General features: G+C 38.0%; 1 protein-coding gene across 3 annotated transcripts in view; it reads right to left on the minus strand.

The window, feature by feature from the left end:
* The window catches only part of GLRA2 (glycine receptor alpha 2), a 189,976-nt gene that overhangs the window by 44,161 nt on the left and 121,098 nt on the right, over positions 1-24,717 (minus strand). For all 3 annotated transcript variants that reach the window (XM_069463657.1, XM_069463656.1, XM_069463658.1), the window contains exon 8: positions 2,168-2,317. In XM_069463657.1, the coding sequence (XP_069319758.1) occupies positions 2,168-2,317 (150 nt within the window). The remainder of the gene's footprint in view (positions 1-2,167; positions 2,318-24,717) is intronic.

Raw genomic sequence — 24,717 nt, forward strand, 5'->3', positions numbered from 1 at the left:
AGAGTTGAGTTTTATTTAATTTTTTATTTCATCTGACGATCTTTTTTAATAGAAATATTTGGTCTAATTTCTTTTATTATATTTACTGATATATTTGGGTTTAATCTACTACTTTTCAATTTGCTTTCTCTTTATCTGTCTTGTTCTGCATTCCCCCCTTTTTTAGATTGATTTTGTCTTTTTATTATTCCATATTTTTTTCCCTCTGTTCACTCATTAGTTACACTGTTTTTAAACTAGTCCTTAATATCTGTTATTCTGTAATGCCAGACATTGGTAATCAATCACAGACCTCATTCCCACATAGCCCAGATATAGCCTAAGAATCATTCACACAGCATTCCAAAAAGTCCTACCAATTATTCAGGATTGGAAAACAAAAATGAAACTCATTTTCCATCTCTGGTCTAGGAGAACATGCAGTCAGTAAGCCAGGAGAATGTTTCTTAAATTTATCGCATCATAAGAATTACTTAGAGTGCTTATTAAGAGTATAGATTGTGTTCCACCCCAAACCTTCTGAATCAGTGTCTGTACGGGGGTTCACTGAGAATTAGTATGTTGCATAAGGGTCCCAGGTGAGTCTTATTATAATAAGGTAAGTTTGGGGAAGCCTGGACAATATTACAGCACCTAAAAGGGGTTGTTGAATGATTTAAACCATCCACTGACTAATAGATAGTTGCAGCATTAACTCTGTACTGTTTATGTGCTAAATACTATCGCAATGTAATAATATTTCCTGAGTGGCACAAGTGACCCTAAAGTTGCGCCACTGTGTGCTGAACTTCTGTGGATGAAGTTGAAGAAATTGTTAAAACCAACAAGGAGGCAGGGAGGAGAAAATTGAGAAAGGCTCAATATTAATAGGTAATGTACAGTAAAGAAGATATTTGTTTGTTTTCTTTAGCGTGTGGCAGAACAAAATGTTCTTGAGAGGTAGCAACGAATAAGAGACAGGACAGCTCTCAGGATATTTCTCTCTTACAGCCCAGAGTATATGCAGGGACCTTTTGGTAGATGCAGTCAGGACTCAGCTCATACACATATAAACTCCTCAATGTAAGCAATGTCTAACTCACGATAAATGTTCAGCTTTACATCTAGGTATTTGGAGGCATTAATATTGATGGTAAACATTTTTATTTTCGCTCCAACAGAGTAGCACATAACTATGACTTAAAAATCTCTCTACTGTACATAAAATTTTAACTTCATTTCTCTAGCAATATTATTACAGGTGGTAACATTCTCCACGTCAAAGAGCATGTTTGAAAAGGAAAACAGAAGCAAGCCATCAGGTATTCTACATGAGACTGGGTTATAAATTACAGCAGCACATTGCAAACATGTCTATATACTGGAATGCCTGGGGAGCGCAGAAATACTGAAGCCTATGCTTCATCCCAAGATTGGGACTTCACTGGTGTGAGATGTGGCCAAGACTTGGGAGTTTTGAAAAATTCCCAGATGATTCTAATGTGTAAGCAAGTTTGGCAACCACAGAACTGGAGATCTTGAGCTATGTAGTTCAAATGTCAAGGCTCTGGACAGTGTAAAGCTTAGGTTTATGCATTAAAGTTTAAGCCAAGAAAATGAGATCTGTATGATTGGATTAATCAAGTTGCAGTTTATATGGGTAAGGCATCATTTACATAAAGTCCGAGCAACTGATGAAAAAAAAGTCAAATCAGTTATGCGCACACTCAGAGTCACACACACACACACACACACACACACACATTACCAGTATTCAAAACAACAAGGATTTTAAAGTAACTTTGTCAAATTGAGTATATATCTCCAATTAGGGCTGCCAGGTAAAATGCAGAGAATTCAGTTAAATTTGAATTTTGGGTAAACAATTTTTAGTATAAGTATGTCTCCAATATTGCATGGGACACACACTAAAAATTATTTGTTGTTTATCTGAAATTAAATTTAACAGCATGCCTTGTATTTTTATTTGCTAAATCTGACAATTCTGCCTCAATTTTAAAGGACTAACCTAAGCAGTAGTAATTCAATGTACTAGGACAAATCAGGACAAAAATTACCCTTAGCTTCTTGCTCATTGTGTGTGCTTCTGTTTTCTCAATTACATTGCCTAGTTAAACACCTCAAGCTCTCAAGCTCTACATGACTTTGCATTGAGGGCCAACTGTACCTTATTCTGCCTCTTCTGTCTTCTCCGGAGGCGCAGGAACTCCTTATGTTGCCTGGAGACAAAGTTCACTGCTGCGTATTCCAGTAAGGCAGCAAACACAAACAGAAGGCACACTGCCATCCAGATGTCAATCGCTTTCACGTAGGACACCTGAGAGAAAGAGAGAGGGAGAGAGAGAGAGACACCATGAAAGCTTGCCTGGAAACCAGATGCTTAATGGTGTGAGCAGCAAAGTAACCCCATTTCCTTGCTCAAGGATTTTCTACCCCTTTCTTAAGAAAGTGCTTAAGCAATGCATGGATTTTACTTTGAAGATTCTGAGTAGGGCGTTGAAAGTTCCACACCCACCCTTGTTCCATCTCTTTCACTATAGCCCACCTGCTCAAGTAGCTTTATTCCTGAGACTGGCTCCAAAGATGACTTCAAGAATTCCCTTAATAAGAGTAGATTTTAAATATTCTCAACACAAAAAAATGAGTGTTTGAGATAAATACATATGTTAAATCGCTTGATTTAGCCATTCTGTAATGTATACATATATCAAAACATCATGTTGTACACCATAAATATATACAATTTTTACTTGTCAATTTAAAAAATCTAAAAAAACCCCTTTTTTCCCTGACCCATCAAAAAGAACAACTGACTTCCCTTCCCCTCCCTGTAATCTCAATATATTACAGGAAAGACGACTGAAAATGCAACCAGACTTGGCCCAAATCATTTTAAATATAATACCTGTCTCTCAGGCTAATTTAATTTCCAAAGAGAATCATTTACAAGTCAGTCTGTTTTCCCCCATGCACTCATTCTCCCAAGTATCTATTCATACTCCCTATATTCCTATAACCACTTATTACCCCTAAATAGAATTACCTATATTCCTCATCTCCACCTGTCCTCTGAAATAAGAGTATATATATTTCTGGACCCCATCGGGATATTGGGTAATCACTCTGTGATTCTCCGCATGAGCACGGTAAATAAATCTATTTCTTTTATTAAAAAAATAAATAAATAAAAAATAAATTAAAAAAATTAAAAAAACCCTTAATGAAAAAAAAAGAGAAATAAAAACAAAACTTTGAGATAAAATAGATTGGACACTATTATTAAAACTGCTCACTTCCTTCTATTTTTCCTATCATTTAAAAATCAATGTAATTAAGATAATTGTGAAACTTGGATGAAAAATAAACTATGTATGGCCTTAGGTCCTTCAAAAGCCAATTTATAATTTCCTTCGACTTACTGATTCTAACTGACATGGAAACACAGTTCTAAATAGTTTTACACCCTCACAATTAAAGGGCATTCAACCAAAGTAAAATATTAGGGCTCTATCCTTGAGAAGGCATCTGGTTAAAAAGGAAACTTTTATAACCCTTCAGTGTTTGGTTAAAGTGTAAAGGAGGAAAGTAACTGGATAAAGTTGCAAAATATTAGATCCCATACTACAATGGATACTTATCAAATGGCCATCTGAATGTGTACTATCCACTTCTAATTTTTAAATAGTATTTCCTATTTTTTTGATAGCTGTTACCAAGTGCATGCCAGCCAGTATTTTAAGCATTTTACATGTATTAATTTTTTTATCCTTACAACAACTGTATTATCCCCATTTTCTTTTCTTTCTTTCTTTTTTTTTTTTTTTTTTTTGAGACACAGTCTCGCTCTGTTGCCCGCGCTAGAGTGAGTGCCGTGGCGTCAGCCTAGCTCACAGCAACCTCAAACTCCTGGGCTTAAGCAATCCTACTGCCTCAGCCTCCCGGGTAGCTGGGACTACAGGCATGTGCCACCATGCCCAGCTAATTTTTTCTATATATATTTTAGTTGGCCAGATAATTTCTTTCTATTTTTAGTAGAGACGGGGTCTCGCTCTTGCTCAGGCTGGTCTCAAACTCCTGACCTCGAGCTATCCACCCACCTCGGCCTCCCAGAGTGCTAGGATTACAGGTGTGAGCCACCGCGCCCGGCCTATCCCCATTTTCTGATGAGGAAACTGGGGTACAGAGGGGTAAAATAAGGTCACAAAAGTTGTAAGTGACAGTCCAGGCATGGTGGCTCATGCCTGTAATCCTAGCATTTTGGGAGGCGAAGGCAGGAGGATTGCTTGAGGCCAAGAATTCGAGACCAGCCTGGGCAATAGCAAGACCTCATCTCTACAAAAAAAAAAAAGAAAAAAGTAAGACGTGACAGAACCAAGATTGGAATTGGAACTCAGTTTGACTAGTGGATTTTCTTTCTAAACACACACAAACATACTACTAGAATCATACAGTTTGTATATTGCATTTCTTTTTGACCTTTATAGTGAGTATTTCCCACGTTATTTAACTTTCTTGTAGGTCATAATTTCCAATGCTTGCATAATGGTCTGTACCATGATTAATCATTCCACATTATAAAACATTTAGGTTATTTTCTATCTTATTTTTGTGACTGTAAATTTTGCTATGAACACTCTTCCCCCAAAATATTTGACTGTATCTCTGATTATTTGTTAGATAAATTTTTAGATGAGTTACAGGAGTAAATGATATGAAAATAGGCTCTTAAGAAAATTAGCAGCAGCACAGAGGACATAAAAGCAGAAACTCTGGAGCAAGATGCCCCAAGTAAGAAATACTGCTCTACCATTGACTACCTCTATAACTTTATTGAGTTCTTTAACTTCTCTCTGCCTCCATTCCTTATCTGTAAAGTAGGAACAATAATAGTACCTACTTCATCGAATTGTTATGTGGATAAAATCACTCAATATATGTCAAACACAGAATAAGCACTATGTAAATGTTTATAATTATTTGCCCATATAAGGGTGTGATTTTGTTAATGTAGAAATTTTGGAAGAGACAAAAATTAACACGGAAAATAAAAATCATCCACAATCCTAATATATTTTAATTATTATTTTTAAGATCACTACCTGCTTTACAGTATTTGTCTAAGACAATCTGAACTACTTGTGTTAGTTCCACATATGTTGTAGCAAAATGATCCAGCACTTTGTTATCTCCAGCCCTTTGAATATATCACTCTTCCTACCTAGGATGCTCATTCTCATTCTTTCTAAGGGATTCCTCAGAATCCTTCAGGACTTGGTGCAGGTATCAATTCCCCTGGGAAGCCTCCCTAACCTTCCCCCTTTCTCCCTGGGTTAGGGGCCACTTTTCTTTGCTCCCTTGTCACTCGCTATTGAACCTGTCTATTCTTTCCTAGCCCACCAGCTTCCCTGAACCTACCCTTAGACTATAAGCTTGGGTATTTGTTGGCTTTTTCTTTTTTGTTTTGAGGATAGACCCTGTGCAGTATTACTTTTTGTTACACCAGCACAGGACCTGGCAAATAGTGGGTAGGCATTAGTTATGTGGGATGGATAGATGGATGGATGGATAATGGATGATGGATGGATGAATGATGGACAGATGGATCCATAGTTGAATGATTGAATGATTAAATGAAATAAAGAGGGAAGGAAGGAAGGAAGGAAACATCTAGCTATCTTTGCATCTTTGTGCTTTGATTTCAACAATTCTAAACTATACACTATTACCCACAATTGCATATTATTTGATACTTCTAAGAGTGGACTATTAGTGATTTTTTTATTTTCTCAGCACGCTTAACATTCCTGGAATGTTTCTTTCCTTAATAAACAATGATTTGTCTTGCATTTGTTCTTCTGGAGTAATCCTGTTCTCCTGTAATACCGATCACAGCATTTCCAGTTATATATTATTCAGATGGCTTGTAAATGTTTTAAGACCCAATAATGGGAGGAATTTGTCAATGCCTGAGATATGTCCATACCAAGAGCTAAGTCCAGTGGAGCTGACCATCATTCCTCTTCTTCATGTGTTTACAGTGTTCAATAACTTGTACACCTTTTCCCCGTCTCCTTCTGGCTACCAGCAGGCCAAGCACCTATTTGGCTTCTTTTATAGCTGCTCATAAGTGAATCCTTTCAGTCTCTTAATCATTTTGGTTGGTCTCTGAGTTTCCTCCAAATCACGAACATCTTCCCAGCATTGAAGTGCCAGTATTAAATGCATTATTCTCATGGATTTAGAAGGTGTTGTGAGACATCTATTACATATGATGTGATGTCCCTTGGTGCTGGTCTCTCAGGATTGAAATGCCTTTTTGTTGCTTTTACCCAGCTCTGATGTCAGATTCTCTCCCTTTGGCTGCTAATCCTTAGATGTTTTTAGCTCACATCTTCCCCTGTCACATTCTTTTTATGATTCTTGGGCTTACATGATCCCTTCCTGAACTACTTTACTACAAACTTGCAAGATAGTTTTCAAAGGTAATTAAGCTCTCAAAATGCTGTTATGATTCACTGAGTTGATATCTTTTCAGGCACATTTAATTCAGAATAACAAAAACAAACATTGAGGGCCCACTACATGGAAGGCACTGTACTAGGTGCTGGTGAGAGGTGGGGGCAAAAGATATAAGGATGACTAAGAAACAGATCAATCCTTCCCAGGACTTCCCACGTTACACTTAAGGGGATCCCATTCACACTATTCTTCAGAAAATGTCATTCACTTAGATCAGGGAGCAGCAAATATGTTCCATGGATCAAACTCCACCCACCACATATTTTATAAATAAACTTTTATTAGAACTCAGCCATACCCATTCATTTACATATTGTATATGGCTACTTTTGCACTAAAATGGCATAGCTGAGTAGTTGTGGCAGAAGCCAGCCAAATGGCCTACAGAGCCTACAATACCATATGACCCTTTGCAGAAAACATTTGCCAGCCCCTGACCTAGACTCTAGTGTTGTCTGGTTTGTCCTGGGGTTGTGCATGTCAGTGGCCCTGCTTCAACACTTAAGAAACCCACAGTCTATTGAGGGAGACAGTCACATGGATATGTAACTGATACAAGGTGTTCGGTTCCACATGCTGAGGTAGAGGAAGGACCAAAAGGCTGGTGGAATATGGGGAAGTTGACGTTGACAGGGAAAAAATCAGTAAAGGTTTTATTCCTGGATGGTGTGGCATTTGATTTAAGGCTTGAGGAAAGCCAGGACTTTGATGGGTGAAAGAAACTGTAAAAGCAAAGCCATGAAGGTGGGAGAGAGTACAGTGGGCTTGCGGATAATGAGCAACCCCCTGTGAATGGGATATGCTGCGTACCCAGGAGGTGCATGGTGAGGGGTGGATAGGTAGGCTGGGCAAGCAAAGAAGGCATTGAAACCCAGGCAGATAGATATGGGATTTCAAACTGCCCATAAAGATAAGCTAATGATGCTTTTGAGGTGGGGTATAGGTGTGTAAGTCCTTTTCTAATTATCATGATGTTATTTGCCTCCAAAAGCAACAGTCAGCAATAGCAGACATTTTCCCTCCTCAGGAAAGTCTACCTCCCTTCCTCTTGGCACTTTCAACTCTACACAGGGCTGGTTCTCTTCCAGGTTCTCTAAAAACATCTCTGAATCCTTTGTGGTACCTCTTATTCCACTTATTACTTGTATTCCTTGTCATTTTTCCTCTTCAATTTTCACTCTGTCTTCATATCCCCAATGACTTCATCCACTCCTATAGCTTTCTTCATATTCCTGCGTGTGTATAGGAGGAATGGTAGTGTGTGTGTGTGTGTGTGTGTGTGTGTGTGTGAATGTATGTGTGTGTGTATGGTCCTATAGCAGAGACCGGCCAAGTTCTTATGAATCCCATTTCCTCTACCAGTAGACTAGATTTTCCAGTTTAGGTGGATCTCTAGTGGAATGTGGGCAGAAGTTATATATGCCACTTCAGGTCCTCTAAAGTATCCTATGAGGCCCTTAGGACTTAACCCTTCTGCAGCCACCTTGGATGCTACCTGTTTAAGATGGCAGTGCTATAAGATGGAAGAAGCTTGGATCCCTAAAAGACCTAAGCCCACCCACCCCACCTTGGAGTGTAATGCAAGAGATAAAAAAAAAAAACTTTTATTGTTATTAAGCCATAGAGATTTCAGGGTTTTGTGTTTCCAAAGCTTCCAAATCTATCCCTCAGCCCTGACCTCTCACCATTATTCTTATGCTAATTTTAAATGGCACAATTAGTATTTGTAAAATCAAACTCATTAAATGCCACCTCCTTCCCATTAATCTCATTCAAATCTTTTTTCTCACTAGCAACCCTGCTTTCATCACTGTTTTTTTTCCTTGCCTTCATCTCTAATATTCAATCTGTTTCACATACTTAACATTTCTTTCTGTAAAGCACCCTTGGGTTTACTCTTTACTCTCCATTCCAAAGAAGTCACTACAACCCTGGCCATCAACACTTATGCCTGGTTATTACAACAACTTCCTGACTGGTTCCCCTGCATTCAATTCCTCCCCATGGCAGCTAGTCCTTTGGCTTCTGTGAAATTAAATTTAAAACACCAATTTCATTTTGAAATACATCTGCTTAGGAACTACTGTGGCTGCCTATAGCAGGTTCTGGTATTCCCACACAACATGTGTCCACCCTAGTCAATCTTATTGTACTCTTTCCTAACACAAACTTTGTATTTTGTTTAAAAAGTTCTGTTTACCCCTGAGGAAGCCAAGTCCATCACCCACTGATGACTCTTCTCTATACCAGTGGTTCCCCAACAGGGGTGATTTTGCACTCCAGGGGATATTTTGCAATGTCTGGAGATATTTTTGGTTGTCACAACCAGAGAATGGTGTTATTGGCATCTAGTAGGTTGATGTCATGTATGCTGCTAAACATCCTATAATGCACAGGACAGCCCCCCAAACAAAGACTTATCCAGTCAAAATGCTGATAATTCTGAGGTTGAAAAACCCTGAGATAGAGACAGGAAAAAAATCCTCAAACTCAGGTAACTATGTCTAGTCCAATGGTTCTTAACCAGTGATGATGTTGTTCCCAAGGATATTTGGCAATGTCTGAAGATGTTTTTGGTTGTCTCATCTGGGAAGTGGAGAATTACTACTGGTTTCTAATACGTAGAAGCCAGGGATGCTGCCAAATACCTAACAATGCAAAGGACAGCCCTCCATGACAAACAGTTATCCAGCCCCCAATGTTAATAGTGTCATAAGGTCGAGAAACCCTGGTCTACGCTCTTCTTCCAGCATAGAAATTGTTTCCACATTTTCTTTACCTATTCATTTCCAGATAATTCTTCTAGAATTAGTCCAAATTCCATCTCTAAGGTGATACTTTCTCTGTCTATTCTAGCCCACAGTGGTCTCAGAATTTGTATGCACATCTTCAGAATTTGTAATGCACTTAGAGATAGAATCATCTAGTTTAGTGTTCACTTCATGCATACATGCTTTATCCACCCAACTAAAGTATAGGATACTTGGGGGGATAAAGACCCAGTGATATCTTTTGTATCTATGCCACTGAGAACAAGTCTTTGTGCATATAATAAGTGCCCCATAAGTTTCTGTTAATTGTCAAATTATCCAAATGGCATATAACTTTCAATTCCTTTCATAGTCACTGCTTTATATGAAGGTTCAGATACCAAAAAACAAAAACAAAAACTAAAATGATGTCTTTTAGAGATGATAGCTGTTGATATCCAGATTACTCTGAATTTGTTTTCACTAAGGGAAAGGAAAGGGCTTATTATTTTGTGACTTTACAACTTTTGTAATTTACAAACATATTTGGTGGAAAAGTAGAGTCAGTCAAGTGGTTTAGGTTTTTGTGGTGTTAGATAAGCATTTATCTGTTGTTTAAACAGGTTAGACTGGGAAATTTGGTTAATTGCTCAGTTGTTTTAGCATCATGTTGACATTCCTTAGAGATATTTCCCATCAATGTTCTTTATAATACTGTCTTGGCGTTTTTTTTTTTTTTTAAACTTTGGCAACTTTTCTTGAGTTGATTGTTTTATTCATTATATCCTAAATTCAGTTTCAAAATGGAAAATTAAGTCATGAATTTGGTTAGCCCCACAATTTATTTTGTCTATGTTTAGGTGCTATACTGTTTCCTGTGTCATGAAGCCAGTTGTTCATGGGTTGGGCAATTTTCTACCTGATGTTTGTCCCCAGGACAGAAGAATGAGTCATCATTGTACAAGGATTACCTGAATGTTCTTAAAGCTTGGATGCCTTCTCCATGCCTCATGGGCAAGGCACTCTCGTGACAATGTGTCAACTAAAGTATATTCACATTCCTAGCCCCTAGGCTGAACCCAGAGAGCCGTGACATTACCTCCAGCAGGCAATGGAGGAGGATTGCTAATGAACGTATACAGAGAGAAGTTCACTATTGTGGAGAAAAATCACAAATGGCTATGATCAAGTATTGTTTTCTAATAGAAAAGAGATAAAATGGAATTCACAGGGTAATCTCAAAATATTTATATATTTTTCTTTAAGTGGAATGATCTCTCACACCCACCTGCTTGAGTCAGTGTTTAATTATTCTCAAACTAGGCCTGCTAAAGCAGAATAGAAGCTTTTATCCTCTATATAGTACAGTTTCATTTTATCTAATTTAGAAGTGGAAAATTTTTAATTAACCTTGATTAATGCAGTTGTTGAAATGAGGGATACCTGTTGGACATAGTAGTCTGAGATGTGCTTCCATTACTTGAAATAGAAGGCTTTGGTAGCTCCAATCAACTTGTCTTTTATTAAGTTTTATGAAGAATATCACCACCCTCTCCATCCACATTTTTTTGGGGAAAATAAGTTTATTAAATGCATGTCTAAATCTTATACAGCTAGTAGTAAATAAAGGTGGAAACAAGAATTCTGTCTTTTCTTTTTTATTTTGTCTCTTACCTACACTCAGTCACTATATCATGAGAAAAACAATTATAGACACTCAAAATAATCCTGGTGCTAAAGATTCATGGTTTTGTACAATCTCACGTTTATAGTTTCACTGCCAAGTTGCCATTTTTTTTTGCACAATTAAAGAGCTTGCACCTGCTCTTTAATGATGGGAAAATCAGATTTCTTTGGCAGAGATGGATTGTGGCAGCACTGACTACCTCATCCCAGTGTCACCACCCCACCCCATTTTATTTTCATGTCTGATATTCTTGTTGGGATCTGGGCAGAGTAGTTGAGTGAACACAACTCTTGTGAAGGTGCTGTTTGCAGAAATAGCCATTGGGTGGCAGTGCCTCCAAGCCTGGTATCTGCAGGAACCAACCAGTTACAAATGAACCTGATCAACCTTTGAAGACCAATTAGTTTGTTGGGTCTTGAGTGGTGCACAGGCCTAATTAGCTGATATTATTTCTAAAAATGAATAAGCTTCTTTACATTATAGTGGTCAAAAACCTGTTCAAAGTAGCTCGCCAAAGCTCACTATCCATGTGAGTTTTGTGGGTGGGGAGGTATGAGAAGAGTAGAACTGCCAGCCCCAGAATACACAAGGAACTGGTGATATGCATTGTTAGAGGCACCATAGGGACATATGCAGAAAGGCACCCTCAAGTCTCAGCCTCCTGCAAATGTAGGCATCTGAGGGATTCAAGATGGGAGGGGGTGGCATCTAGAGGAAGGGGAGGAAGCAGGACTAGAGGGTATCTTCTTTTCTGTGCTTGTATCTGCCACATTTCATTACATTTTCAGCTGATGGACAGGAATACTGATTCCTGCCATAGTCTACTTCCTGTGACTATGCCTTCAGTGACAAAACAACTAACGTATATTTCTTCTCTAATGAGGACAGGGATGAGGAAAGGGTGGGGGTCCGGAGCAGATTGCCCACTAATGGAAAAAATGACCCCAATGAAGAAAAGAGACAATCTTAATATTGGAAAGACAACCATGGGTTTTTGGGAGATGATGCTCCACTTAAGAGATGTTTGTGTAGTCAGTGTATGCATGCGTGTGTGTGTGTGTGTGTGTGTGTGTGTGTGTGTTAGAGACAGAGAGAGAGAGAGAGGAATAGAGAAAGAGAGAGAGAAACCAGGGATATCATTAAGATGGGTAATAAAGGGAGAAAATGAACAAATGAATACCCTTGAAGCCAGGCAAACTTGGATTTGAAGCCTAGCTGAATGACCAATGAATTTGGGGGAAATTAACCTTTTAGAATCTTAGTTTTTTCATATTGAGGTAGGAGTCCAAGGATTCCAGTCCCAAGGGGTCAATGAAGTATTGAATAAAAGACTTTATGTAAATCTTAACACTCATTTGGCAGATTGTAGATGCTCAGTCACATTGGTTTGCAAGGGATGAGCTGCTGAAGACATTGCATAATTCAAAACTTGCATAATTCAAGACAGTTTTCCCCAGAGGAATAAATGTAAAGTAGAATCGGTTGTATTTCATGTTCTGTGCATGCATTAAGACTTTATTAGTATTTTTATATTGCCCTATTTTAAATTCACACAACCTAAGTTCACATAACCTCATTGTAGTGAGCAGTCCCATATATCACGGGGGCTGAGATACGCTGTTACAAAAACAAAACAGAACAAAACCACCACCATCAACAAAAAGCTTGCAACAGCACAACTATATGAGTTATTTCCATTATAAGGATAAGAAGACTAAGTTTTCTTAATTTTACAAAGATCAGACAGCAAAAGAATGGTTGAGCTGTGATTCATATTTTATCTGGCTTGTCTCCAAACTCTGTGCTTGTCTAGCTCACTGACCCCTGTGGAAACCTCCCTCTCTGGGGGTGTGAGTCAGGCGAATTACTCACAGACTGTGGTTTCACCCGATGACAACATCTTATGTGGAAGAGAACTGAGAAAGTACATGCAGTGGGATGGGCAAGTAAGAAACAGCAGCACTGCGCACCTGCAGCCATGGAGATACTATGAATATAAATGTTCAAAGACAGCAGATGACCACAATCTTCTTCATTTGCTTTCTCAGTCAGCAATTAGTGATTCACCTCCTTGTATGCTGTTTCCATTTCTTTATTTTCTCCCCACCCTCACCCCAGGTTCAAATTTCTTATTTATGAGTAAGGAAGGAGAAAAAGGAAGTTTAATAACAACAATCCAGTCTTGTTCTTTGGATTAGGCTGAGTGAAAGGCCTTGGAATGGTGGGTAGGGTTTATAGTGATGGGTGGACGAGCATGGAAGGGCTGAGGGGTCTCCACCCCCTGGACTGGGCTTGTTGGCTTATGATTTCCAAATTGGCTATGCCCCCTAGAGTGAAATGAGGAAGCCATATCAGGAAGGTGGCACTGGCCAAATCTTTTATCCCTGGTCATGTGGGCCTGTGTTGAGTGAGTATGTATAGACACTGTCATTCCGTAGCAATCACAGATGATATATTCCTAATGTAATCTGACTTCTGAGATGACCAGTAGGTAAGTTGTGTAGGGAGTGGATGAACCTGGGCTACAAAATAGAGGTAGTCTTAGAAGCCCAGTTCAACCTGCTGTGATGGAGAAGCCATTTCCCCCAAACATGTAGAATCCTGTGATAACTCCAGGTTACAAAGAAGCTTCTTCTGGTGCTAAGCTTTCCCATAATGCATCCGAACCCTTTGACCACTGAGATACTACATCCTGGGGATGAGAACAGGGATTCTTTTGGTAGAGGGCTGAAGAATATTTCACAGATGAGAGTATGGCATGAAATATTAATTTTAATTGAATGGCAGAGTCAGTGGTAGCTGAGAAGCTTTCCCACTCATCCTTTGGCCTGTGGCCTGGTTTTGCATCAGCTCTGTACTTTAATGTGAGCTCCCGGTGGAGGCCACAGGTCCATGAGGATGTCTCCATGGGAGCCAACTTGACAGAAACCTTCCCTTCTTGGCATGGGATTCTGGGCACTCAAGCCTAGTGTGTTCTAACCTAAAGCTCTTGAAACTAATCAGCTACCTACTGTTTCATATCATCCAAAGTGAAACTGAAATAGAAAAATTTCAGGCCCCCATCATGTTTCAGGTTCCGTGTAGGGAGGAGAAAACAAGGAAAGAAGCTACAGGTCAATCAGAGGCAGGGAATTAATGTGGTACAAAGGACTCTGGCTGGGCTGTTGATCTCACTTTTTGTAAGTATAAATTATCAAAGACCATGTTTCTACTGTGTCCATTTCCTGTTGCTGAGCAGCATTTTGGTGCAAGTCAATTACCATGTCTTTCTCCTTACCACAAAAACCAGAAGCACAAATCCCCCACTAAAAATTAGATACTTATTTACAATAGATACTAGCCTGCAGGAGTCTGTTAGTAATTAAAAAGAAATCCTACAGCCTCTTAAATAAAATGACAAAAATAGATGTGTGAGCTCTTTGAAGAAATAAAAAAGGCCATGTCATCAGGCAGCATTATTATTTTTCAATATGGAAGTGCACAGAATGCTTAAAAGATAAATTGTGAGTGCGAAAAGATTTTGGTTGGGCTCATTGAGCACATCAGTTTCTGTTATATCAGTTGCATATGTCTGCTTCAGAGAGTTTAGATCAATCTCAATTTCTTGGCGGAAATCAATTCTATAGGATTGTATAAACTAAAAGGAGGCAGCAGGGATGTGATGCACATAGCAGTGAGAAAATGCCAGGGATGTGAGTCTTGGCTTTGACACTGGCAGCCTTTGCAAACTTAGCCACATCATTTCACCTTTCTGGGCCTCAGGTTCCTCCTTGGGGATATAAAAGGGTTGGACGGATCATTCCTAAGGGTTCTTCTATTCTAAGATTCTGTGACTCAAGGGAATGAAAAAGTGATGAGAGAGGAAACCAAGTAAATAGAAGTATGAGGTCCCAATTTCAGGGTAATAAGAGCTGTAAGTTCCAGCAGCAGCCTTCAGGCCCTCTACTCTGCCTTTTTACCACTTTCAGTGTCATCTGATAGTGTGTATTCATTGAGCACCTCTATGTACCAGGCAAGACTAGACTAAAATGGTGAATTCCTTGCTTAGAAACAAATAGTATTGATGAAAAAACAGTTACATGTGTAATACTATGTGTGTAGCAGATACACTGAGTTTACCTGCAGATTCAATAGACAATTCTAACATAAACTGTCAACAGCTCATCTCAAGCCCCTGAATCTGTTTTTCTGTCTAAGAGATTTCTCTGGCACTTTAGTAACTTTCTCGATATGCATGTGAGGAAGCCTAGAACAGTCATGAGGGGCAGCCTTCAGCCATGGAAGACAAGGAGTTAGTGGATAAAGACCCCAGATTTCATGTTACTTGGTGGGGCAAGTCTGAAGAGAATTATACACAGTTTTTAGAGGATGCTCAGCAGGATTGAACACTAGTTGTCCTCCATGGCAACCAACTTAAACAATACACTTATGTTTGCTCTTTCTTCTGTCCCTGTTTACACTCCACATTCTCTCTTGTCCTTCTTGTGACCACCTCTCAAATAAATATCTGCACCCAAATATTTGTTATAGGGTCTGCAGTTTACTAAAACATATAACCCAAACCTCAAGTTAGATCAGGAAAGCCTGACACAAAAATGATGCCTGCCACATCATGTGCCATTTAGAACCAGGATGGCAAAGAAACCACACATTCTCCTGAAAATTCTTTTCTTGTTGACAAAAGCACTGCATCTGGCTGGTTTGTATCACCAATAAGAATGGAGTATTGTCTTGGTTCAAAAACCAGTCTGAGGAAGGAAGTACCAAGTCAACTTAAGATCTATATTACTCATATAATGTAATACTCATCACTTCTCTTTTTGCTCTGCACAGCTAGTTTTAAATTTATGAAATTAGAATTGTGCAACTCTAACAGAAACTATTGATATTATTTCCTATCTAATACTATGCAAGAATTATTCAGCATTTCCATGGGGTCAGGGAAATAGAGAGCACCTTATTTGCAGAATATCATATAAGTAATCTGTCCCATGCTAAGTATGAAGCTCCTTAGGAAGACTGGGTCATGGTTATATTTTGAGCCTATAAGGCTGTAGATGTTATGAAAGTGCCAATTACTCCTGTTGATAGGACATCAATTAAAAATTTTAACATTACACTAAAAAAACAATGCAGAATTATTTTTAATAGTGTGTGGAAAGCAGCCTTCTAAAATGGGACCCAAAGATTCCTGCCTCCTAGTATTCAAGTCCTTGGATAATCTGCTCCCCTTGACTATGGGCTGGGCTAGTGACTTGCTTCCAACAAATACAACATGGCAAAATTGATGGCCTGTTACTTCATGATTATGAAAGACTGACTTTCTTCTTGCTTGCGCTTTCTTTCTTGCTGGCATTCTCTTGCTGGTTCTTCTCATGTGCTTGCCTTAGTGGAAAGGGCTACATGGCAAGGAACTGAGAGTGGCATTCAGCCGACAGTCAATGAGGAATTTGGGCCTCAGTCCAAAAGCCCAGGAGAAACTGAATCCTGCCAACAACCACATGAGTGAGCTTTGAATGTGGATCCTTCTCTAGTTGAGCCTTCATGTGAGACTGCAGTCCCAGCTAATACCTTGATTTCAGCCTTGTAAGAGATCCTGAAACAGAGGTCCCAGCTGAATTGTGCCTGGACTCACAGAAACTGTGAGATAAAAATGGTGTTTTTTAAATCACTAAATTCTGGGGCTAATTTGTTATGCAGCAATAGTTAACTAATATATGGTAGTATCTTTAGGTATTGGGGGAAGAGAGGGAGGGAGAGAGAGAGAGAGAGGAGAGGGAGAGAGATAAGTTGCTTACTTTAGGCTTCATGAATCCAGAATTTGGTAAGATTTATGTTTTTTGGTACTTTTTATTGATTTTTTTTTAATTTCAAAATATTAAGGGAGTACAAATTTTTTTTTTTTACATAGATATCTTATATAAGGTTTAAGTCAGGGGTTTAGTGTGACTGTCACCAGAATAGTGTTTACCCAATAGGTAAGTTTTTACCCCTCACCCTCTCCCGCCCCCCCTTCTTGGTTTCCAATGTCATTTACATCTCTTTGTGTCCATGTGTGCTCATCACTTAGCTCCCAATTATTAGAGAGTACATGTGGTGTTTTTTTTTCCGTTCCTGAGATACTTCACTTAGGATAATGGTCTCCAATTCCATCCAAGTCGCTGCAAAAGACAATATTTCATTCCTTTCTATAGCTGAGTAGTACTCCATGGTGTGTGTGTGTGTGTGTGTGTGTGTGTGCATATATATCACACTTTTTAAATCCACTCATGAATTGATGGACACTTAGGTTGATTCCACATCTTAGCAATTGTGAGTTGTGCTGCAATAAACATTTGAGTGCAGGTGCCCATTTGATCATAGCAAATTATATTTTTGATGTGTTGACTTTGGCTTGCTAGTACTTTGCTGAGGATTTTTACATCTATGCTCATAAGGGATACTGGTCTGCAGTTTTCTTTTTTTGTTGTATCCTTTCCTGGCTTTGGTGTCAAGGTGATACTGGCTCCATAGAATGAGTTAGGAAAGATACCATTCTTCCTGATGTTATGGAATAATTTCTGTAAGATAGGTACCAGTTCTTTTTTGTAGGACTGGTAGAACTTGGCTATGAATCCTTCTGATCTGGGTCTTTTTTCTGTTGGGAGGTTTTTTATTATTATTATTGCTTCAATCTCATTGCTTGTTATTGGTCTGGTCAGGATTTTTATTACTTCCTGATTCAGGCTTGGGAGGTTGTGAGTGTCCCATACTTCTCTGAGTGATTGTTCATTCTTCTTTATTCTTTTTTCTACATCTTTGACTGACTAAATTGGTTGCAAAGCCTTGTCTTCAAGCTCTGAAATTCTTTTTTCTGCTTGGTCTAGCCTGTTTTGAGGCTTTCTACTGTATTTTGAAATTCCCTGAATTATTCTTTCATTTCTTTAATTTCCGTTATCTTTTCTTGTGATGTCTATCACTTTAGTGATTGTTTTCATTTTTTTCATTCATGAAACATTTTTTTAGCTCCTTTGTGTTAATTTTCAAATTTCTCTTCAATCCCATTCATCTTATTTGCCATCCATATTCTAAATTCCATCTCTGACATTTTGACAATTTCCTGTAAGTTGGGGTTCATTGCTGGAGACCTATTGGGATCCTTTGGGGTGTCAAAATGGCTTATTTTTTCATGTTGTCAGAGACTTTATTCTGGTTCTTTCTCATCTGAAATCTCTTTTCTCAGCTCAAAACAGATAAGTTTGTAGTGCACCTGTTCTCAGCTGAGAATATTCCTACTTAGTGCAAAGAAGGAGAGGTCCCTGAATGGCACACTTGTGTTCTACTCTGGAGGACTGACCCAGCCGAGATGGGTGGATGTACTGTGAGCATTTAACACTACTGTTCTCCTGTGTCTCCTGCCTCACCATTCCCCTGTGGTCTCACTGGCAGTCCCCATGTTCCAGAGTGAGTGAATGTCCCACCTAGTGCTGTCAGCAACAGCAATTGTCAGCCTGAGCTGGCTTGAGAGCTGCCTAGTTCACATCCTTGAGTGGCTGTGTTTGTTGGCTGGGAATGATATTGAGTGCAGCCCCACCTAAATCAATAGGCAACAGCAATTGTTGGTTCACACAGCTCCTCTAGCAGCTGTGAGGGCACAGGGGTCCTGCCCATGAGACTTGCAAGAGTGCCTGGCCTCCTTGTTCCCTCCCCAACCCCGGACTGGCAGGGGTAATAGGGAAGCAGCAGCAATGGATCTAACCCCTGGGTAGAGGCAGCACTCTGGGTCTAGGGTTTTAAAATGGTGCCAGCTGCAGCACCCACATTTCATGAGCCAGTGGGTCACTGCTGTGCCTTCTGTCTTTATTAGTGCCTCTGCCCAGTCTCCAAGTAGCTCTTTATGTCCATCCTGTGGCCTTCTGCCATGTAAGGTCCCTCCCCCAAGTCAGATAGCAATGATCACGGGGAGAGTGTGGAACCCCAGGATTCTCTACTCTGGGCCTTCCCTACATGTGTGCTTGTCTTTTCTGTTTACCTCCAAAACTGCAGAGCAGGTCACCTCACTTCCTACTCCTTCACTTTGGGTGCCTCTTGTCACCTCTCTTTTGATTCAGCATGCTCCCTCTTACGTGATCAATCTGAAGGTAGATATCCACTCACCACCTTCAATCATCTCTGTGAGAGTGGCACATACAGGCTGCTTCTCATCTGCCATCTTAGCCCCCTATCTTCTATTTTTATACTTTTTAAAGAGGAAAGTTTAGTTAAAAAATAGTAACCATAGTATCTGGGAGGATAATTAATCAGTATAACAAATAAAGAATCATTCAACAATCATTTTTAATCATTCATTCAAGTAGGCTCCTTGCTTGAACATCTATAAGATAGCTACTTAAAATCAATTTACCTATGCTCATGTCCACAGGTTGGCAAACTACTACCCATTGGTTAAATCTGTCCTGCCCCTTATTGTAAATACAGTTTAATCAGAACACAGCTATAACCATTCATTTATACATTCTTTATGCCTCTCTATTCTCTATTTACAATGGTAGAATTGAATAGTTGCAACAGACAACTTATAGCCCAGAAAGCCTAAAATATTTACTATCTAGCCCTTTATAGAAAAAATTTTTATGAATTCCTGCTCTAATCATATATTATAATTTAAGCTAACCATTACCTAATATAATCTGAATCAATAAATTTTCTCTACATTTTTGTCCACATAAGAAGTAAAACTGGGTAATTCATACTTCCAAGCATACCATTATAAGGGTTATTATGGAATCACTTAAATAAATAAATCCTCATCTCAATTTCTTTTTTTTTTTTTTTTTGAGACAGAGTCTCACTCTGTTGCCCAGGCTAGAGTGCTGTGGTGTCAGCCTAGCTCATAGCAACCTCAAACTCCTGGGCTCAAGCAATCCTTCTGCCTCAGCCTCCTGAGTAGCTGGGACTACAGGCATGCTCCACCATGCCCGGCTAATTTTTTTTCTGTATATTTTTAGTTGTCCAGCTAATTTCTTTCTATTTTTAGTAGAGACAGGGTCTCCCTCTTGCTCAGGCTGGTCTCGAACTCCTGAGCTCAAACGATCCTCCCGCCTTGGCCTCCCAGAGTGCTAGGATTATAGGCATGAGCCACCACACCCAGCCCTCAGTTTCTTTTTGCTGTTTTATACACAGATATCGGGTCCCAAAATGAATTGCATATTTTCATCAGGCAGTCAACAAATCTTTATAGACTGTTCCCAGCATGTGAGATTCTGAGAGCTATACAAAAATGATTAATAATTTGTTCCTGCCCTTCAGTAATCTATTTTATAGTGATAAAGAAAGACAAGAAAATGAATTATAGCTATGCACTCTATCAGTGCTGGTTGATAAACCAGTAAGTATCAGTGTTGGACTTTGAGGGTCTAAATCCTGCCTCGCCTCTTCCTAGCTGTACAGTTTGGACAAGATACCTTATGACTCTGTGCTTCAGATTTCTCAGCTGAATAATGGTGATAATAATGGAGCTCACCTTATAGGTTTGCTGTTAGTATTGAGATACACATGAAATAGCAAGTAGGTAGTGCTCAAATATGTTAACTCTCATCATCATGGTAGAATCAACCTTTTATACTTCTATCCTACCATTAGAGTTGATGCCTCAAGTACTCCAAATTAGATTAAATAGTTTCTTCCAATTTAAGATATTCATTAAAATTAAATGTGGGAGTCAGTCTCTATGTGATTTTTTTCTTGGATGGAAACACTTAAGAAATTTGGGCAAACTGCTGTATCTTGAAATCAATGCCATCAGAGAAGGGTTAATTTTCCTCCTATGATTCCTGTTTTAAAATTACCCTTTGGCCTGAAACGGCTCAATTTTACCTTTAAATCCCAAACTATTAATTTTCAAAAAAACTAAGCCAAATTATTCCTGTGGAATTTTGGATAAACTGGGTATCTACTATATATTCTCTCAAATGCCATTTAGAAATTTATTTATACTTTTATAATTGATAATTGAATCTGATCTTTGCCATAAACTTTTGTTGTGCTTTATCCAAGACTCACAGTGGTAATATTCAAGGCATTTCGTTAATGAGTAACATTATGCAAATGCTAAGTTTGTGTAATTTTGTCCAATTTTCTCCAACATTATGAAGCACCTTGTCACCATGAACAATTGGTATTATGTATGTTATGTAGGGTACATTGATCTTTCAAAAATTTTAATATATAACTCATTCTATCTCTATATACTATTATTGTGCAGATACTGAGGTCAGAGAACTTGAGAAATTATCCCAATGTCAAAGAACTAGAGCAAAGCCAGGACTGGAACTAGATTCTTGGTTTAACCCTTGTGACATCACATATTCATTCTAGTTTTACCACTTGGAATATTTTATTGTACTCTAATTCTTTCAGCATTAGTTTTTCTAGTGTCTTGGATCTAACAATCAATATTTGATTAACCAGAATGTATCCTACAATACCTCTTTTCAGAGGATTCATGCCTATGGAGAGAGTTTGGACCAGATGATCTCTTAAGCCCTTCCTCATTCTTTTGTTTGTCATTGATCATTGATAACATATTTTTGTGCTATTCACTGTTAAAATGATTTGTACCATGCCTCAGTGCTGTGGATGGTCAAAAATTGACTATATGTTCCCCACTCCCAACCCCCTGCTATTTGAGGATTTATTATGAGGTCAATATTCACCTTGTTTGTCCTCACTAATTCTCCAGTGGTGATTGGAGTTATTTAGAATAATTTGCAAAGGCTAGATGTTAGAATAGTAATCATAGAACTTCAGAACTGAGGCAACTCTAGGTCAGCTAATGGAATTTTCTCATTTTTCAGGTGAGGAAAGGAAAGGGAAGGAGCAAGATTATATATGGCTGCTTGCTATAAACTATGCTGATTCCATGCACTTCCAAAGCATCATTAGGCATGAAGGTGGAGGGGCTATTCAGAAGAGTTATTTAGATTAGCAGACTCCCATTTGGGGATGAACATATGTCCTGAAAAATTAAGTTGATAGAGTCAGTCACAACTCATTGCAAATTACTTTAATAAAACCAATACTCAACCGAGACTGGCCTAAGTGACTGGAATTTTCATTGTAAAAGGGGAAAAAAAGACTGAAGGAGTTCTCAACATTGAAACTAAAGTAGTAATACAAGATTAGTGGTGTCATTAGAGGCAGGGTACAGAATTGGGAAATGCTGGTGATGTACACTGACTACTTTGCTATTTTTCCTGTTGCATTTGGGCTGATGGTATGCCACTGACCCACATCTGAGTACCAACATGGTAGGCTGCCAGTGTGTGGCTGGGAATCATAGGACTTGTTTGGGAGATTGCCCACTTGTCGGACACCTGAAATCTATCCTTAATATTTCCTTCCCAGTCTCTCTCTCTCTCTTTCTCTCTCCCCCTCTCTCCAGCCTTTTTTTCTAGAAGGAAAGGAATTGAACAAATGATTCCAAGGTTTTTCTATGTTCCAAGAGCTGTCAGGTCCTGAGGATCCAACAGTGGAAGTACAGGTGCTAGAAAAGCAGAGCAAAGAAGCCCACATGGCTTTGACATGTGCAAGGTTTGAGAAGATGTCTGAGGAAATGTCCAGTAAGCTGAGACTCAAAGTGAGAGCAAATGGAATATCTAAATAACATAATTGAGGAAGATGTGACTGGTATTTAACTCTGTAAATAAAGAATGTGCCCTCTTTGCAAATACTCATAGAATATTCACAAAAATCAACCATGTAGTAGACTGCAAAGACAATCTCAATAAATTTCAAAGACTGAAAATAAAACAGCAAACATTTTCTCATGATAATATAACAAACCTAAAACTAAACAAGAATAAAAAACCCAAGGAAATAAAAAGTTCTTGCTGTCTTGGAAAAGCATGAATTTCTCTTAATCCTTTAATCAAAGAGGAAATATAAAGTGAAATTACAGTGTCTATAATAATTAATAAAACAATTTATATCACAATTTATAATACATATCTGGAGCAGTACTCAGAATGAGATTTATGTTTAATATTTTTATCAATAAACAACAAAATGGAGTATAGGAAAGCAGAATGAGGAATTTGCAAAGATAAAAGGAATTAATGAGTTAGAAAAAAAGATATCAGTTGGAAAATACAATGAAACACTAGCTTGAGAAATAAACTGCTAGCTAGACTAATCAAGAAAGAAAGTGAAAATGTAACTATATAAAATAAGAAACGATAATGGAAAGAAAAAATTGAAAGACTCATAAAAGACTACTTTGTTTAACGTATACATATATATTTGAAAACCTGGATGAAATGGAAAGTTTTGTAGAAAAATATAATTTAATGAAACTGACTCCAGAAGAGATTTTTAAAAATCTTAAGTAGATCATTTCCTTAGAAGAAATAAAGACATTTCTTCAAAGGCTACCTTTTAAAGCATATAACCATATGATTTTTCTCCTTAGATAAATTAATATAAAGTATTTTAGGATAATAGTCTCTACTAATGGACATTGAAAACTAACAGGGGGAAGTTGGGAGGGGAGTGAGGGATAAATCTATCTATTGGGTACAATGTACCTATTCTGGTACACTGAAAGCCCTGACTTCAGCACGATACAACTCATCCCTGTAATGTAAAACACTTGTACCCCCTATTTTTTGAAATAAGAAAATGAAGTATTTTAATAATGGATTTTCTTATAGTAAATTGTCATTGTATTCTTGAATAAATCCTGCTTGGTCATTACTTATTACATTTTTTTTGATGCCTTGCTGAATTGTTGCTATTATACATAGCATTTTTGCATCCACTTTCTTAAGTGAGACTCTTCTGCAGTTGTCGTGTGTGTGTGTGTGTGTGTGTGTGTGTGTAATCTTTTATCAGAATTTTCATACCATTATTATGTTTGCTTTATAATTTAGAAATTTTTCTTTCACACACTAGGTCCTGGAATAGACAAAATGGATTAGAATCATCTGCTATTTCAAGTTATACTAGAAGTCCTCTATGAACCTATCTGGGCCTGGAATCTAATACAAAAATCATATTATCATCTACTGATATTTAATATTTGTAAAATTCAACCTAAATTCTTGATCAAAATATTCAGTAATATTAATTTGGGGTATACACACGGAAAACCCAATACTATGTTTAATGGGGAAATACTTGTAGGATTGCAACTAGTATTGAAACCTTACCATTACCATGCAACATTGTATTCAAGCTGTACATTAAGGCAATTAGGCAAAAATAACTTAATTAAAAATATAAAAATTAGAGATATGATAATATTATAACTACTTGTGAATGATATGACAATCTATCCAGAAAATTCAAGAGAACCAACTGAAAAATCTACAAATATTAAGAGAATTCAGTAAAGTAGTAAAACACAAAATTAATATATAGAAATTAATAACTTTTATTCATATAAAATATAATAAAATAACTTGTTTACAATAGCAACAGAAAAAGAATAAAATATTTATGAATAAAGTTAACAGGAAATATATAAGAACACAAAAGATGATGTGGACAAATGAAAAGGCATTCCATGTTCTGGCATGGGAAATTTCAATATCATATAAGTTTTAATCCTTTTATAAGTTAACTTTGTAACTGTAATGTGTTCCTGATAAATATATAAAAGGTTTACCTGTTGAGAGACATACAGACTTAGGAACTGGGCCTGTAAAATATGTGGTCAGGGAAGACTTTTCAAAATACCTTATACTGGCATTGGTGTAAATGTATTACCTATTCAGAAAATTA

The sequence above is a fragment of the Eulemur rufifrons genome, chromosome 30 (genome assembly GCF_041146395.1).
Source record: "Eulemur rufifrons isolate Redbay chromosome 30, OSU_ERuf_1, whole genome shotgun sequence".
Classification (NCBI taxonomy): Eukaryota; Metazoa; Chordata; class Mammalia; order Primates; family Lemuridae; genus Eulemur; species Eulemur rufifrons.